Source organism: Mobula hypostoma, chromosome 4, assembly GCF_963921235.1.
Source record: "Mobula hypostoma chromosome 4, sMobHyp1.1, whole genome shotgun sequence".
Taxonomy (NCBI): domain Eukaryota; kingdom Metazoa; phylum Chordata; class Chondrichthyes; order Myliobatiformes; family Myliobatidae; genus Mobula; species Mobula hypostoma.
The window spans coordinates 174464787-174482732 of NC_086100.1; the positions used below are offsets into that span (position 1 = coordinate 174464787).

The 17946-nt window shown below is 39.8% G+C and overlaps 1 protein-coding gene across 2 annotated transcripts in view; it reads right to left on the reverse strand.

Annotated features, from left to right (window-relative positions):
• The window catches only part of uvssa (UV-stimulated scaffold protein A), a 255985-nt gene that overhangs the window by 224256 nt on the left and 13783 nt on the right, over positions 1-17946 (reverse strand). For both annotated transcript variants that reach the window (XM_063047029.1, XM_063047028.1), the window contains 3 exons: positions 16359-16468; positions 12045-12173; positions 980-1088 (listed from right to left, as the gene is read on the reverse strand). In XM_063047029.1, the coding sequence (XP_062903099.1) occupies positions 980-1088; positions 12045-12173; positions 16359-16468 (348 nt within the window). The remainder of the gene's footprint in view (positions 1-979; positions 1089-12044; positions 12174-16358; positions 16469-17946) is intronic.

Genomic DNA, 17946 nt, shown 5'->3' on the forward strand with positions numbered 1-17946 from the left:
AACATGAAAAGCTAAGTCCCAATATGGGTTGACCATGCCAATATACACTCAGTGGCCACTTTATTAAGTACACCTGCACACCTGCTCCTGCATGCAGACACAGTCAAAAGGTTTAGTTCTTGTTCAGAACAAACATCAGAATGAGGAAGAAATGGCATCTCTGTGATTTAGATTGTGGAATGATTCTTGGTGCAAGATGGGGTGGTTTGAGTATTTCAGGAACTGTTGATCTCCTGGGATTTTCACACACAACAGTCTCTGGAGTTTACAGAAAATGGTGCAAAAAAAACCCAGAAAAAAATAACATCCGGTGAGCAACGGTTCCATGGGTGAAAAGACCCCCTTGTTAATGAGAGAGGTCAGAGGAGAATAGTCAGAATGGTTCAAGCTTACAGAAGCTGATAGTAACTCAAATAACCATGTTCCAATAGTGGTGTGCAGAAGAGCATCTCTGAATGCACTACAAGTCAAACCTTGAAATGGATGGGGTACAGCAACAGACAACCATGCACATACACTCAATCCACCCTTTATAAGGTACCGGTGGTTCCTAAAGTGGCTGTAGAATGAATTATAGCTTTGCACATTTTCATTTTATAAAGCCTACTTGTACTATACATTTAACAAAATAAAAATGGGAATAAAGACTTGGATTTATACAGTAAGAGGTACTGAAGTTAGGATGCAGTATTCAATGCATGACAAGCTCCAAGAGAGATGTGAACTTGGACAGGAAGGAAATTTAACTAACACATTCAGGAGGTAGGATGTTATAAGATCCTTCTTGGGGAAAGTACCAAGAAAGGTTTATTTGTCTATTAACACACAAGTGTTCAAATAACTCAGTGACAGCTTCTCCAGTCATCAGTGGACAGATTAAACACGCAGCTGATCACCTTATTGCTTAATAACAGGGTTTGTTTATTTAGCTGTGGGAGACAGTGCTGAGAAGTGGCAGCTAGCAGCTGCATAAACTCACCATACTCCTCCCGAAGGTGCTCCTGAATGTGTGGCTCATACCCTTCCTTCTCAGGAACTTCAACAAAATCATCGTCGTCGTCATCATCATCCTCATCGGCCGCTTTCATCTGTCGAAGCAAATCAAAAGAAAACCTGTCACTATCGCTGACCTGTGAAACATCCTAATTATACTCTTCGGAAATGACAGGAGCACTTAACTTTCTCAGTGAATAAATGACAGCAATCAATCAAGTCTGAATAACAACGAGCTGCAGAGCTGAAAATTATTTTTGTATAGAATCTACCCAGGAATTTATGAAAGGTGAAACACAACCCAAGGTTTAAAGTATTATGGCATTCAGCTTGCACATTGCACATCAAGTGCTAAACAGAATTTATGTGTTTTAATTTACTGAAAGGTAAAGTGGGGAGGGGGGGGTGGCTTGTGCTACAATGCATAACATATCGAGCATCACTGTTAAAAACACAAAATTTCACCATAATCAAGTGCCACAAAAGTATTCTTCAGAAAATTATAATCATAGTTGTGCACTTAACTCAAGTAAATTTAGTACTAATTTGTAAAATAAGAGTCTCTCAGAAGAAATATTTGACTATTTTTTGCGGTTAAATGGGGACCGGAGTGAAGCTGGGCACTGTTTAATACTCCACCCATCTTCTGTCACATTAAAAAAGGGAGAAACAATTTCTAATTTCCATTTTGTGCTGCACCCAAGCTGAATTTGCATCCCATCATACAATATCACCTCAAAGTATCTCAAAGATGTTAGTTAACGATTTACTTTTGAAAGGAATGTTTGTAGCTATGCGTACAAGGTTCCTGCATCACATTAACTAAAGCAGAAAGCAACAACTCTTTAAAACAAACAACGAGGTATTAATATTCCATCGACAAAAGTATCTTACATCACCATTGTGTTCAAGATTGGATGAATGAAGCACATATTCTAATTCAATTTAAAAGAAAATGATTATTATATCACTGTGTTACAGAAACATTTCCAATGTCTCATAAAAAGTAGTAAAAACACATAATGCCGCACTAGAAATTATATTTATGAATGGGTCATAAAAGCATTTACTCAATTTTGCTTTATAATGCAAGAATAAGTGAAGAAAAAGGGATCATTCTATGTGTTCAAATGGTTGAACAAATCTGCTTTCTTATACTTTGTTTTTTTTTGCAAAATCTTAATAGAATCATAATATAAATTCTCCATGGTCTAATTAATTTGGGAGGCAATCTCAATTACTTCCCACCCAGGAAATCAGTTTTGTTCTTAAATAAGTGTCTGTTACACTCTAAAAAATGATGTTATAAGACATCCTTAGACAAGTGAACTCTAAACTTCATTTGTCATTCTGCAAGCTTGATGGCTATGCATTTAAAAACCCATTCTATCTTATAAACTAAAAATTAAATGTACTCAGCTGTGATAGTCGTCATTGCATCTGCTATTTATATGCTAATATCCTTTCTGGAAGATCCTGCAAATTATAGCACTCCAGCAAGTCAGGTGCATCTAGCCTTAGGCTCCAACCATGCAATAAGAAAATGCACAATATTTTGAAAGACAGTGTCAAGGACTCAAAATCACAATCAACTTAGATTGTTGATCATTGATGTTTTCAACTTGCATTTAAAGTTGATAAAGACACTGCTGACTGACAAATAATTAGTCAGTAATGAATGAGAAGGAGCGTACAATCACAGTACACCAGGGAATGTTTTGGCAGTGAGGCAAAACCAAGTGCTGGAAAGAATGCCGATGCCCAGTCAAATGCATACCTCTGAGCTGCTAACACGTTCATTTAAAAAATACTCTCATAATTTTCTTTAGAGAAATAGCACTTTTAGGAGATTAGCTTGTAATATATTTAACAGTTTGGCCAATGAAAGCTTCAGAAACTAACCCAGAGAGTAGCGTGCAATTTACTTAACAGCAGTGTTGCAAGTGAGTAGTGAAAGCTTCCAAAATGAGGCAGTATCAAGGTTTTTTTTCTGATAGCTGGATGGATGATGATTTGTTTTCCTGTCTGTAACCCAAAAATACATGCAAGCCAAAGTACATGGCCATTACATTTCTTCAGAGAAGGCATTCTGATCTCCTTGCGTTCATTTTTCCGAATATTTCTCTTCCTGATGGGTTATGATAGCAAATCAGTTATGTTGCTGGACTAATAAATGAGAAGCCATATCAAATGATTGGGAGAGACAATAATTTAAATCTCACCATGGTACCCAAGGAATTTAAATCCTATTAATTAAATAATTTTAAAACTTGTTCAATAATCTACCAGACTGTCAAACTGCCTAGTTCACTAAAGAACTTTAGTGCTTGCCTTACCCAGCTCCAGATACAGAGCAACATGTGTGATCTATAAGTGGTCTCTGTCATGGCTGGACAAATCATTCAATAGATGGGCAAATGTGATGGTACAGTAATTGTACGTGTCAGAGGGACGACACCTAGAGGTGCTGATGGGTGGGTGGCACCTGGGCCCCATCAGCGGGGCAAATCCAACCTTCATAGAGACTTCCAGGCACAACTCGTTCACGAACCAGCGTCTCAACAGCTCCTACAGAAATGGCACGTGCGAAGTTGGCAGCACACCGCCTGGAGCTCCTGCTGGGCTCGTGGCACCTCCACCCACCCAATAAGGCAAATCCAACAACCAGTGCCTACATCAGAAGAATTGGTATTTAAGGAAAAAAGACTGTGGGTGGCAAGTCACGAAGAAAGCATTACTTTTAATTCCCTCTTAGAAAATCGGTGCCTTTGGTTTCCCCTACAGGTTTCAAATTTTATTTAGCATAAAAGATTACTTACAACTAATTTTTTTTTAAACTATTAATTTCTGAAGTCATGAAGGTTTGGATTAAAAGTTAAAGACCGCACACATCCTCTGGTTTGTCTTTCATAGATCCAAATAGGATAGTGACATTATTTCCTGGGGATACCTCTTTCTCTCCCCACTAAAGAAACTTAACCTGTTGAGTATTTTCAGTATTTACATTTGTCCCTCCCCTCCCAGGAGTGGGGTGAATTTACACCAATAAAGGATCTGTGAAAAATATCCACGAAAAATATCCACGATCGCAATACTGGGGATTAATGTAGGTAAGTCAATGTCTACTATCGTGTTTCAGCTTTGCATCAGGACTGAAGGGGAAAGAGGAAAGATTATCAATATATAGCAGCAGGATGGGGTGGGAAGGTGATAGGTGGAACTAGATGGGGAGGAAATGATGGGCAGATGAAACCAGCTGAGGGTGGAGGAATTGAACAAAGAGAGAAGAAAAATGACTGGCCAGTTGAGTGTGTGAGAGGAGAACACAGCATGTCTGGGTTACCTGATATTGAAAAATTCAATAATCATTCCACTCAGTCACTGAGAAGATAAGATGACGTTCTTCCAATCTGCATTTGGCCTCTTTATAGTAATAGAGAAGACAAAGGACAAATAAGTCAGCATGGGAATGGAAAGATAATGTGCAACCAGCAACTTCAGATGCCCAATGCAGTTCCACAAAACATCCAACTAGTCTATGCTTGGTTTCACCAAAGTAGAGGAGGCATTATCATACGGACTGAATGCAGTAAATCAGGTTGGAAGAGATACAGATGAAGCTGGAATGGTCCCTGGGTGGTTGGGATGGTGGTGGTGAAAGGACATATGTTACACCTCCTATGATTGAAGGGAAAATGCCAGGGGACAGGGAGGAATGGGCACACTAGTTAGTCATGAAGAAGGTGGTCATTGGGGAAAGCAGGAAGGTAGAAGAGATGTCACTGGTGTTGGGATCTCGTTTCCATTCCCACACTGCATTCTTAGTCTTTTCCATGGCCACTGAGAGAACAAATGCAAAGCAGAGGAAGTACACCCTGTATTCCGATGAGTCCTAGTACCTGAAATGCCAACTATCCCATAGATGCTGCCCAACCTTCCGAGGTTCTCCAGAAGATAGTTTTTTTTTTGCACCTTGTATTCACCTTGGGTATCTTACAACCCAATAGTTTGAATATTTATTTTTCCCATTCCAGGTAACCCACACCCTCACTATTCTACAAACACACACACATGCATACATACACATGTCCATCTAGTTTTCTTCCTCATTTGTCAACCATCACACAGATGCTGTCCAACTTGCTGAGGTCCCCCAGAAGACTATTGCCTGCTCCCCCATCTCCCATACCTGGTTCCATCTACTCATTATCCCGTCCCATCTAGTTCTAGCTATCACTCCCCTCCCCACCTGGCAGAATTGATACAGCGTTTCAGCCTGAAAAACCTACAATTCCTCTCCTTCAAATAGATTGTTTGTTATTCTAGATGATGCATTTGCAGTCTGCAATTTTACTTTGACCTGAACGAAATGTTTCTCTCTCCATACGCGCTGCCACTCACCAAGTCTCTGCAGCTTTCTGAAATCAGAAACAAACTCAAATTGGATTAACCTTTTGAAATTTTATTGCAAGTCATCAACGGCAGAAGTATAAATCCAAACCCAATGATTTTTAATGGAAAAATAGCAAAGAGGCAAGTGAGAAGTTGATTTGAACAGCATTAATTAAATAAAATGCAGTAGGTTTGATTTCAATATTGAAGAGAAATTTAGTTAAGTACTGGATTAAAGGGGTATGGAGGACTATGATACAGATGCAGGTCGATGGGACTAGGCAGATTAATAGTTTGGCATGGACTAGAGAGGCCAAAGAGCCTCTTACTGTGCTTTTGAGATCTATGACTCTAAAAATAACAATTATGGCAGAGGCACAAGTTTCTTGAAATCTTAAGATAGCTACCCCTAATGAAAATGGACAGCAGACTCATCCCAACAGCAAAGCACCTTTGAAAATTCAAATTCCTTCCTCTTTATTCGAGGTCTTTTTGGAACAGGATTTTTTCCCAGCTGAATAAAACCATTATCAGTATGTTTGTTTCCTGGCCACCAGGCTGTGATGCCAAGGGATAACCTATTTTTTTTTGTGATTCTTAACCTGGATGCTTATCAAGAATAATAGTGACATCTCTCACAATCAAGCTTAGAATGCCATAGTTTGAGTATTTTAATAGCACTGCTTAATTATTCTGATGCAGACACAGAAAAGTCCTTAATTTCCCTAAAAATTACAATATATAATATAGAGAATAAATAATAATTTATGCATGACAAATTTTCCTATAGTCTTACATGAATAGTTAATTTTATCTCCTGGAGAAGTTGTTTTCCTGCTCATAATAAATTAGCATGGCTTTTATCTTTAAATAAGAACACCATTGTACAAGACCTTAAAAGAATAAATTCTGGTTTAATGAAGATAGGCAATAAATATTGCCTTTCCTTATTCTGGAGAGAGAAACTTTCAGTTAAGCTGAAAGCAATTAAAACACCAATTCAAACTTAATACTAAATCACCAGTGAAATGTTGCAATTATCTGTTGTGTCTCAGTATCTCTTCCAGCAATGCTTATGGGTTCCAGTCACCCAGCACAAACTCCCTCTGCTGGACATTATAGGTATTATTCAAACTCGACCGCAAAAGCTGAAGACAAAAAAATCCCACAAATACAATTACATGCAACTCTCACCCTCATATTATGTGCTATTTCAGGAAAGTACAAGAGCAAACTAGATAACAGCATTCATACCCAATATTTATTTGATTAATCTAAAGCTCCTCAGTCCACAAGCTCTAGCTCTGCATCAACAATGTGCACTTTCAGTGACTCACCAAAGCTGAGGAGTATCCTCATTGTGAATAACACTTCACAGAGCATGTGAATAATACAGATGCAGTTTATTATTAAATTCCCAAAGCTGTGATTTTATCCTCTCCATAAAAGTTGCATTTCTCACCATTCTGTCGTAAATAAATCTTACCACTTATTGCAAACATAATTGCTTGGTGAGAACAGAGAAGAAATTTGGTAGCATCAGTACTGGCCGTACTCAGATTATGCTTTAATATCGCTGTCATGTCATGAAATCTGTTGTTTTTGCGGCAGCACAGTGCAAAACACAAAAAACAAGTTACAATAAAAAAAAGTGCAAAAGAGGAATACTGAGGTAGTGTTCATGGACCATTCAGGAACCAGATGGCAGAGGGGAAGACGCTGTTCCTAAAGTGTTGAGTGTGCGCCTTCAGGCTCCTGTACCACCTACTTCCTGATGGTAGTAATGAGAAGAGATGTTGAGGGTCCTGCACGGTGGATGGGCTTTCCTGAGGTACCAACTTTTAAAGATGTCCTCAATGGTGTGGTTGGTGCTTGTGTCCATGATGGAATTGGTCAAGTCTACAAACCTCTGCAGCCTCTTTTGACCTCGTGCACTGGAGCCCCCGTAAAAGGCGGTGATGCAACCAGTGAGAATCACATAAACCCATTCAATTCCACTTAAATACTTTCAATTTAAATGTTTAAATATTCTTTGAATAAAAATACTGCATCTTAAACTAAAATGTTAATGGCTTCTGCATAATTTCATCCTCAGTACTGTTGCCTAATATAATACAATTACCAGCCCCCACCAAGAAAAATGCTCAAACATATGAAAAGGTTTTCGTCTTTTAGACAATACAAAGGAAACCATCTTTCTGGTTGTATTAGTCCAAATGATATATTCAACAGCGAAGATAATATAGATACCTTCCTAATAAGCACAGACAAGCTGGTGAAATGGGAGGACAAGTGGCAAATTAAAATTAGTACAGAAGTGGCAATTTAAAAGAAACCATTCTTGCTTAATAAAGGCGTAGGATACAAAAGCAAGAGAGTTATTATAAACCTTTATTAAACAATGGAGTACTATGTTCAGCTTCAATATACAATTAATTCCACCATAGAACATTGTATTCTGTGCTCACAATGTGGACTCACCCACATTGCAGAAACCAAATTCAGATTGGGTGATTATTTTTTAGAAAACCTCGATTCAGTTAACAAGGGTGAGCTGTGCTAACAATTGCTTAACATTCTGTGGTAGGAACCCCTCCCAATTTAACAACTTTGTCTTCATTACCCCAACGATGTTCAACACAATCTCAAGGTACATCTTCCACTTGGAAATGTTACATCCTCTGGAACAGAACTCCTCGACCTTGGTCTGCGTTCTGTCACAGACATTCCCCATGTGTTATGCACATCTATCCTGACAACCTAAGCAAGCAGTTTTCTCACTTTTCCAGAGAAAATCCCTGAACTGAAATGTTACACTCTGTTCCTTTCCCAAAAGTTATTTCTTGATCTGGTGAGCACTTCCAGCACTTTCAGTTTTTGAAGAGGGATATACTGTCTATTAGCGTTGGTGCGTGGCCAAGTGGTTAAGGCATTCGTCTAGTGATCTGAAGGTTGTCAGTTCGAGCCTTGGCTGAGGCAGCGTGCGTGTCCTTGAGCAAGGCACTTAACCACACGTTGCTCTGCGACAACACCGGTGCCAAGCTATATGGGTCCTAATGCCCTTCCCGTGGACAACAGCGGTGGCATAGAGAGGGAAGACTTGCAGCATGGGCAACTGCTGGTCTTCCATACAACCTTGCCCAGACCTGCACCCTGGAAACCTTCCAAGGCGCAAATCCATGGTCTCATGAGACTAACGGATGCCTATAAATACTGTCTATTTGTCCTGGGTTTGACTCTAAACTACAACCGGTGATGAGGCTCTGATTGGGGACAGAGGGAGTTTGTGCTCTGTGCTGGGTGACTGGAACCCATAAGCATAGAATAGAAATTAAACAATAATTTGTTCTTGTGGAACATCCCATACTAATGGAGTAGGAACTCTTATGGATAAAAACATAGCAATAAGTGTTTTAGGACATTGGGCAATATCAGAAAGAGTGCTCCTTGTTAGATTCAGAGGACAACCATTTGATTTAGCAATTATACATGTATATGCACCAAAAACAGATGGAACAAATGAGGATATAGATAAATTCTATGAACAAGCAAAGAATGGATGCAAATCTCAAGATATTGTTATTGTCAAGGGAGATCTAAATGCTAAAGTAGGACAAGGGGCTGATGGAAATACCATAGGAAAATTTGGACAAGGGGAAAGAAATGAAAGAGGTGAGAAATGGGTAGAATGGTGCAAGATGAATAATCAGGTCATTATGAACACCTACTTTAAAAACCATCCAAGACGAAGACGCTTGTGGACCTGGAAAAGTCTAGGTGATAACACTGTAAATCAAATTGACTTTATTACTGTAAACCAAAGACTTAGAAACTCAGTGACTCAATGCAAAGCATATCCAGGTGCAGACTATAATAGTGACCGTAACCCAGTAGTATGTCATGTAATAGTAAAACTTAAAAAACTAAAGAAGCAAAAACACCTGAACAATCCCTTGACTACTTGCAATTAATTAAAGATGAAAACTTAAGACAAATATTTACAATTGAAGTAAGGAATAGATTTCAAAGTCTAGAAATAGAATCTGTTGAAGATGATAGCAATCATGTAGAAATGAAATTTAACTCTCTAAAGGGTGCCTTGGTAGAATCAACAAAGTCAGTGATTCTTAAAAAAAGAAAAAAGCACAAAGAATAAATGGATGACAGATGAAATCAAAAATCTAATGGCAGAAAGGAGACTGAAGAAAGCAAATCCTATAGAATACAATACAATCCTATAGAATAGAATAAAAAAGTTAAAAGCTTATGTCAAAAGACTAAAGAAGAATGGTTAAACCAGGAATGTGAGCAAATAGAAAGAATCCATATTACTGATCCAAAAAGGTTACATTAACAAATCAAGAATATCACTGGTAAAAAGCTCCTCTGTTCTTCAGGTGGATGTTTGAAAGCAAAGGACGGTACCATTATCATGGAAAAAGATGAGATGATGAACAGATGGACTGAGTATAATCAGGAATTGTTTGAAGACGATCGAGGCGAAAAACCAGAAATTAAGAAAAACATTGGAGGTCCAGATATTTTAAAATCTGAAGTTCGTAATGCAATAAATAAGATGAAGAAAGGAAAGGCAGCAGGTCCTGATGAATTAGTAATAGCACAAATTATCGCCCTTGAAGATTATGGAATTGAAAAACTTACTGATTTAATCAATGACATTTATGAGACTGGAATAATACCAGAAGAGATGAAAAACAAAATCAGTATTTATCACTCTTCCTAAGAAACCTAGAGCAATAGAATGTGAATTACATACGATCATCAGTTTAATGAGTCATATCACCAAGATACTTCTAAGAATTTTGATGACAAGAGCCAAAAGTAAGATACAAGCTGAAATAGGTAAAGGACAATGTGGTTTTGTGAAAGACAAAAGTACAAGAAACGCAATATTGATGTTAAGGATACTATCAGAACGAACTATTCAAGTGCAAAAATATTTGTTTGTTTGTTTTATCGACTACACAAAAGCATTTGATAAAGTGAAGCACAATAAGTTATTTGAAATATTACAGAAAACTCTAGATCTAGATTCGAAAGACCTCCGCCTAATCAGAAATCTGTACTGGGAACAAATTGCCGCTGTAAGAATAGATGGAGAAATGAGTCAGTTTACGAAAATCAAGGGAAGCATTAGACAAGGGTGTGTTTTCTCCCCTGATTTACTTAATGTGTACAGTGAAACAAGATTACAAAAAATAAGAGACATCTTGGGAATCAAAGTTGGCGGTGAAAACATCAATAATTTCAGATATGCAGATGACACTGTGTTAATTGCAAGTACGGAGGAAGAACTACAAAACTTAATTGATATAGTTGTTGAAGAAAACGCAACAATGGGTCTATCTATCAATTGCAAAAAGACAGTGTATGGTGATATCCAAAAAGGAGAATCCTATTTGCAGGCTGAGAATAAACGGGAAAAACTTAAAACAAGTACAGAACTTTTGCTACTTAGGAAGCTGGGTGACATCAGATGGCAGGTGTGACATGGGCATCAAAAGAAGAATAGAGATGGCAAAACACACCTTTACGAGAACGAAGAGTATACTGACCAATACTAAACTAGGCACAACAACCCGCCTCAGAGTACTGAAATGTTACGTTTATCCAGTTATGTTATATAGCTCAGAATGTTGGACAATATCTAGTAACACGAGGATACACATTGTAACAGCAGAGATATGGTTTTTGAGGAGGATGCAAAGAATATCATGGATGAAACGAATATCTAACGAGGATTCATGAACAGAGCAAGCACAAAAATAGAAATAATGTATGAGATCATGAAAAGGCAACGTAACTTCATTGGACATGTGATTAGGAAAGAGGAGTTAGAATGCATGGTAATTATGGGAAAGATTGAAGGGAAGAAAGCAAGAGGAAGACAAAGACAAATGATGATGGAGACAGCAGCCAGAGAACTGGAAATGAATACCAATGAATTGATCCACTTGACCCGAAACAGGAGTGGCGAGCCATTGCAGTCAAATCTCAAACTGGGCATGGCACCTGATAATGATGATGATGATACTGTCTCCGGGACATCGAGGGAGATTCAATCATGGCTTCCAAAAAGTATTGGATCAATACTTAAAACAAAAGGGACTCGTAGGGGAATGTGACTAGATAGATTGCTTATCAAGGGCCAGCTGGAACTCCAACCTCAAATAGCTTCCTTCAGTACTGCTACATTCTATAATTGTACAAATCTAAATACAAAGGGCAAACTTGCATTTACATGGCATCTTTTAATGTGTCAAAACAATTTATATTCAAGGTAAAGCTGGGATTCAGCTTAAGAGTTCATTTGAAATGCCAGCGGTAAACCACAGTGAAGTACCAGCCTATTTCTCTTCCCTCTTTTCAAGTTCTACTCTGGGTCTTGAACCCTTAACCTGCTCATTTGAAGGTAAGAGCGGTAGTGAACAGTTGCAGAACTCTTGCTTCAAAGTCTGGTTAACACACAATTCTCACATTAAAGTGATCAAGCAAAATCACTCAGCTACTCTAAGGAATATAAAAGATAATATTTGTCCACTCCACACCTGTATTCTTCTGCAAGATTCTGAAGTAGCAATGTTGCTTTCCCCATGCACCCATTAAGAATTAAGATTTTGAAGTGCTGGAATACTTACCACTTTTCTCTCTCTCTCTTTGTAACTAATGTTCAGCTCATCATGCTTTTTCACTGCTGCATCTATTGCACTTTTTAAATCAATGGCACGTCTTAATCGGGCATCAGTAATACCAGCTTTGGTGAATGCCTGCAATGAAATTCCAAAAGCGTTGCTCTAAACTATTTCACCGCAAGCCCATTTCAATAAATGTTCCCACAGAAAAATTCACAGTTAAGTGAAAACATTGGAAAAACCAACAGCAGAAATTCATCATTGTGCTGTTAGCATGCTCAGATAGGAGGGAACACCTGGCCAAACTAAGCTACCCCACATATAGTCAGGTCCCAGCAGACACAGGTCAGGCCGCCAAGCTTTAACCTGGACTAACACACACACACACAAGATGCTGGAGGAGCTCAGCAGGTCAGGCAGCAGCTATGGAGAGGAATAAAGAGCTGACATTTCAGGTGAAGATGCTTCATGAGGGCTGGAAAGGAAGGGAGAAGGCGGCAGAATAAGAAGGTGGGGGAGAGGAAGTACAAGCTAAAGGGTGATAAGTGAAACTAGGTGGGTGGGGGGGTGAAGATAAGTGGATGGGGAGGAGGGAGAATGAAGTGAAAAGCTGGGAGATGGTAGGCAGACAAAGAAAAAAGGAGTAAGAGGGGAGTTTGTGTATGTTGTGCTTGTTGTTGCTGCCTTTGAGAATGTTCTATTCACTTCATCATCACAATTCTTCCTGTTATCATAAAGCCATTATTTCTCTGACATCATCCAGCTAATCTCTTTCTCTCTAGTTTAATCATTTTTCTTCATGCTTGCCATTCACTATTTCCCCTTACTGCACAGAACTCTGGATTAAAGAGGGCCCATGGCCTCCATTACTGCCACATTGAGGCCACTCTCAGGTTGGAGAAGCAACAGCTCATATTCATTGTGGGTAGCCTCCAACCTAATGGCATGAACATCAATTTCTCTCCCTTCTGGTAATTTCCTTCCCCACCCCCACCACCCCCCTTCCATTCACTCTTCATCCATTCCCTAATCAGACTCCACTCTTTCCTCTTCTCACCTGTCCATCACCTCCTTCCCTTTCTCCCATGGCCCACCCTCCTCTCCTATCAGAATCCTCCTTCACCCAGCCTATAGCCTCATTCCCCCCTCCCGACCCCCACCTAGCTTCACCTATGACCTTCTTGTTTGTACTCCTTCCCCTCCCCCCACCAACATTCTGGTGTCTTCCCCCTTTCTTTCCAGTCATGATGAAGGATCTCGGCCTGCAAACATCAACTATTTACTCCTTTCCATAGACACTGCCCAACCTGCCAAATTCTTCCACCATTTCGAGTATGTTGCTGAAGATTTCCAGTATCTGCAGAATCTCTTGTGTTTATGAATAACAAGCACAATTTAATTCAGAATGTTGAAACTGGCACTCAGTAAGACAGCATTTAATTCTCTAATCATCCTGATAAGATAGTGGTGAGCTGTCTTTTTGAACTACTGATATTTGTTGTAGTACATATATTCCCATACTGTCATGTACAGGGATTCATAATTTTTAAAGTAATGATGGTACAGGATGAGATTTGATAGATAACCAGCAGGTGGCGCTGCATGCCCCAGCTATTATTGCATTTCTAATGGAGATTGTGGGTTTGATTCAAGTTGTCAAATTTGTCAGTGAAGTTATAAAGGAAAATGTGAGGAAGTGTGGTTCAAAGTAGACACATTATTTCAGTGATAGCAAATGTGGGAATGGAAGCTAATAGTATGCCACAAAGAATGTCAGATTTTGTTTTGAAGTTGCAGGCGAATGGAAGGTAGAAGTTGCTGCCAGGAACTGGAAAGGATTCGGCATTGGTCATCCAGCTAGAGCAAGCTTTGGTCTCAATATCAATGGAGAACTTACGACTGCACCAACAACCTCCTGGTATGGATTCTGACAGCTGAGAAGATACACATCCTCAACAATAATAACCAAACAATATTTTACTGCAGCAGTATTCAGAATATCTTTAGATCTCAGCTGATCAACAGCAATAGTGACTAACATCATCGCCAACTAACTGGACTCTGACATCTTGCACTCTTTCCTCAATCACACTTTATTTACTTGTGCACAAGGAGAACACTAATGGAAAAATGGGTTACTCGGCAGAGGAGGTGGTGTGGCCTGTGTATGAGAAATAATATTAAATCATTAGAAAGGGGTGACATAGGATCGGAAGGTGTAGAGTCTCTCTGGGTTGAGTTGAGAAATGGCAAGGGGAAAAGGACCCTAATGGCAGTTGTATACAGGCCTCCAAACAGCGGGCAGGATGTGACTTAAAAATTACAGCAGGAGATAGAAAAGGCATGTTAGAAGGGCACTGTCACGACAATCATTGGTGATTTTAACATGAAAGTGGACTGGGAAAACCAGGTCAGTACTAGAGCTCAAGAGGGAGAATTTTAGAATGTCTAAGGGATGGCTTTTTAGTACAGCTTGCTGCTGAGCCTACTAGGCGATCGGCTGTTGTGCAATGATCCTGAGATATTAAGAGAGCTTCAGGTTAAGGAACACTTAGGGAACAATGATTACAATATGATTGAGTACACTTTGAAATTTGAGAAGGAGAAGCTAAATTCCAATGTGTCGGTATTTCAGTGGAATAAAGGAATTTACAATGGCATAAGAGGGGAATTGGCCAAAGCTGACCGCAAAGGGACACTAGCAAGAAGGACAGCAGAGCAACAAAGTTCATTTTGGGTTTAGTTATGACACAGATTTTGCAGACATTGCAAAATGAAACAGAAGCTGGTGGAATTCAGAAGGATGAGGGGGGATCTCATTGAAACCTTTCGAATGTTGAAAGGCCTAGACAGAGCAGACGTGGAAAGGATGTTTCCATGGCCTATTTCTGCTCCTATGTCTTATGAAATTTCTCTTCAGATCATATAGTATCACTGGAGATAAAAAACAGAGTTAATGATTGAGATCAGTCATTTTTGACCAGAGCTGGGAAACGTCAGAGGGTGACAGGCAGGTGTGTGCTGGGGTGGGCAGGAGTTTAGTAGATAGAGGAGGAAAATGAAGGTGGAGATCCAGCATAGAAAGGAGAGCATGAAAATTAAATGTCAAAAAAGTGATGATAGCACTACGTACAGAGGGAGGTAACAGGGAAAGTCAAAAAGCACAATACTGGTCTGCAGGAGGGATAAATTAGAGAAGTTGAATGATTATCTGAAGTTATCAAATGGAAATTTCTGTGGATGCCAGAGATTTAACATAAAAAGAAAAATGTAGCGAACGGTCATGAACGGAAACTATTAAACAATTTTGCATCCAGATGGCAAGGATGTGCCTAGTTGGAAGACAAGTTGCTGCTCCTCAAGCTTATATTTAACCCCATTTTACTTATGTGAGAAGCCAAGGGCAAAGAGTGGGAGAAAATGGATGATTAAAATGTGAAAGGTTGATCCAGGTTTGGACAGGGAGACCAATGGAGTCAGTGGTTAAAACATGGAGATAGTAGTGGGGTTAAAGATCAAAGACTTTGTCCATAAAGCTGGAGGAAACTTCTGCTCATGAACATTGACTTCTCAAACTTCCGCTAATGCCCCACCTCCCCCTCGTACCCCATTCATTATTTATATACACACATTCTTTTTCTCTCTCTCCTTTTTCTCCCTCTGTCCCTCTCACTATACCCCTTGCCCATCCTCTAGGTTCCCCCCCCCCCGCTTGTCTTTCTCCCCGGGCCTCCTGTCCCATGATCCTCTCGTATCCCTTTTGCCAATCACCTGTCCAGCTCTTGGCTCCATCCCTCCCCCTCCTGTCTTCTCCTATCATTTTGGATCTCCCCCTCCCCCTCCTACTTTCAAATCTCTTACTAACTCTTCCTTCAGTTAGTCCTGACGAAGGTTCTCGGCCTGAAACATCGACTGTACCTCTTCCTAGAGATGCTGCCTGGCCTGCTGCGTTCACCAGCAACTTTTATGTATGTTACTTAACATTGCAGTGACAGGGGAAGAGTCAATAGGAACAATCCGCTGTCAACATAAAACGTGGGAGTTGAGTGTTTTTGGATGATGTCACTGAAAGGCAGCATTCAGACCAAAAAAAAAGTCCTTTCTCAAATCCTTTGAGAAAAGCTTTTTTAAATAAGTAACATTCTGGTGGCATAAAACTAGACATGCAACTTGTAAATTTTACTTTGCTGGCAGGAAGCTGGAACACGATAGGCCCTGAAACCTCATTGATCATACCATACATAGGTATGGCAACTCAGGAGGCTTCTTTACACAAAACTAATAACCATGCTGTAGTTACACGATAAGGATTATTCATACCTGGATCCAGTACCGTACAGTTGGCAAATATTTATTAGTAATTAGTCTTTGCAAATCCTTTATATTGTTAATTATAGCACTATTGTCTTCATCTTCTTCTATCTTTAAACCTGCCATAGAAACACATAGATTATCCTAAATGGGTACAATTCCTTTCAAATTAACTTTATTGTACATTTAGAAATATAAATAAATGATTGAGACACACAATATCAGCATATAAATCATTTAGAATTGTAAGGCATAGAAATAGACCATTTGCCCCACCAACACTAATCCTACCAAAATCCAATCAAATTCCTCCCCCACCCAGAAAGAAATTTATAGTAGGCAATTAATCTACCTATTTGCACTTTTTTGGCACTTGAGATGAAAATGGAGAGCCCAAGAGAATCTCATGTGGCCACAGGAGAATGTGGAAATTCTAGACAGGTAGCAGCAGAGATTAAACTCCAAGCATATTATATGCATCTGAAGAGTACAGGATAATCCGAGATCTGCAATCCAACAGTTTATTATAGAGCCAAGAATTTTGGTCTTTTAGTCCATGAGTCAGTAGGGTTGGTCAGTACCATCTGAGGGGAATAATGCTCATAGTGATTTTTGGCAAGGTATACATCTCTAGAGTTAGAAAATATGTGATAGCTTTGCACCAGTGGTAGCTTTGTGTGTGCTTGGCACTTGTGGGTCCTCTCCAAACATCTTCTCCATATACCAGCCTGGTAGTTGGCTGGCTGTGCATGTTTTGTTAAGCAGTCCTTGCATGGTGGGAGTTGATAACTTTCGATTTCACCTTTTTTGGCACAGAAAAGGTGACATCTGAGCTCATTGACCTTGGTGGTCGATGCTTTTGGGGCATACAGGAGACATGTAAATGCCTCCAGTTTGTCCATCAGTTCTGGGGAGAGGTCCCATTCCTGACCCAACTCTAAGAATGTGTAGCAACACACATCAAAGTTGCTGGTGAACGCAGCAGGCCAGGCAGCATCTGTAGGAAGAGGTGCAGTCGACGTTTCAGGCCGAGACCCTTCGTCAGGACCCTTCTAAGAATGTGTCCTGAGTTTCCCTGTTGCTGGTCAGAAGTTTTAGGGCACTTGTCTTCCCTTTGCCTGCAAAAGCACTTAGTGTCACATCCTGTATATGTGTGCAACCCGATCAGAGACCTACAAACCTCTTTGCCAACAGTTGCAACAACCTTCCTGATGTCTACAAGCCTTGTACGGGTTCTAGTGTCACACTTCTGGAACAATGGGGCCTCAATCTTGTCACAAAATTCTAAAGACATGATAAAGACATCTGTGTCTTCTGAGCAGATCACTACAGATTGGTATCGCTCTCTTGTGGCATGGGCAGCATGGAGAAGTAGGCGGTCATCTGCTTCTTCTTGTTGACACTGAAGACCTGACACCTCCTCACTGTCTTGAGATGTGATTCTGTAACATTTGTCATTCACAGTTGCATACAGAACCTTCTCCTGTAACTTTGCTCTGTACTCCGCCTTCCTCCATTCATGGACTATGAAGCTAATGAGACTACTTTTGTTACTGACTTTGGTCAGAAGCTCCTCCACTGCCTCACCATCTGTGTG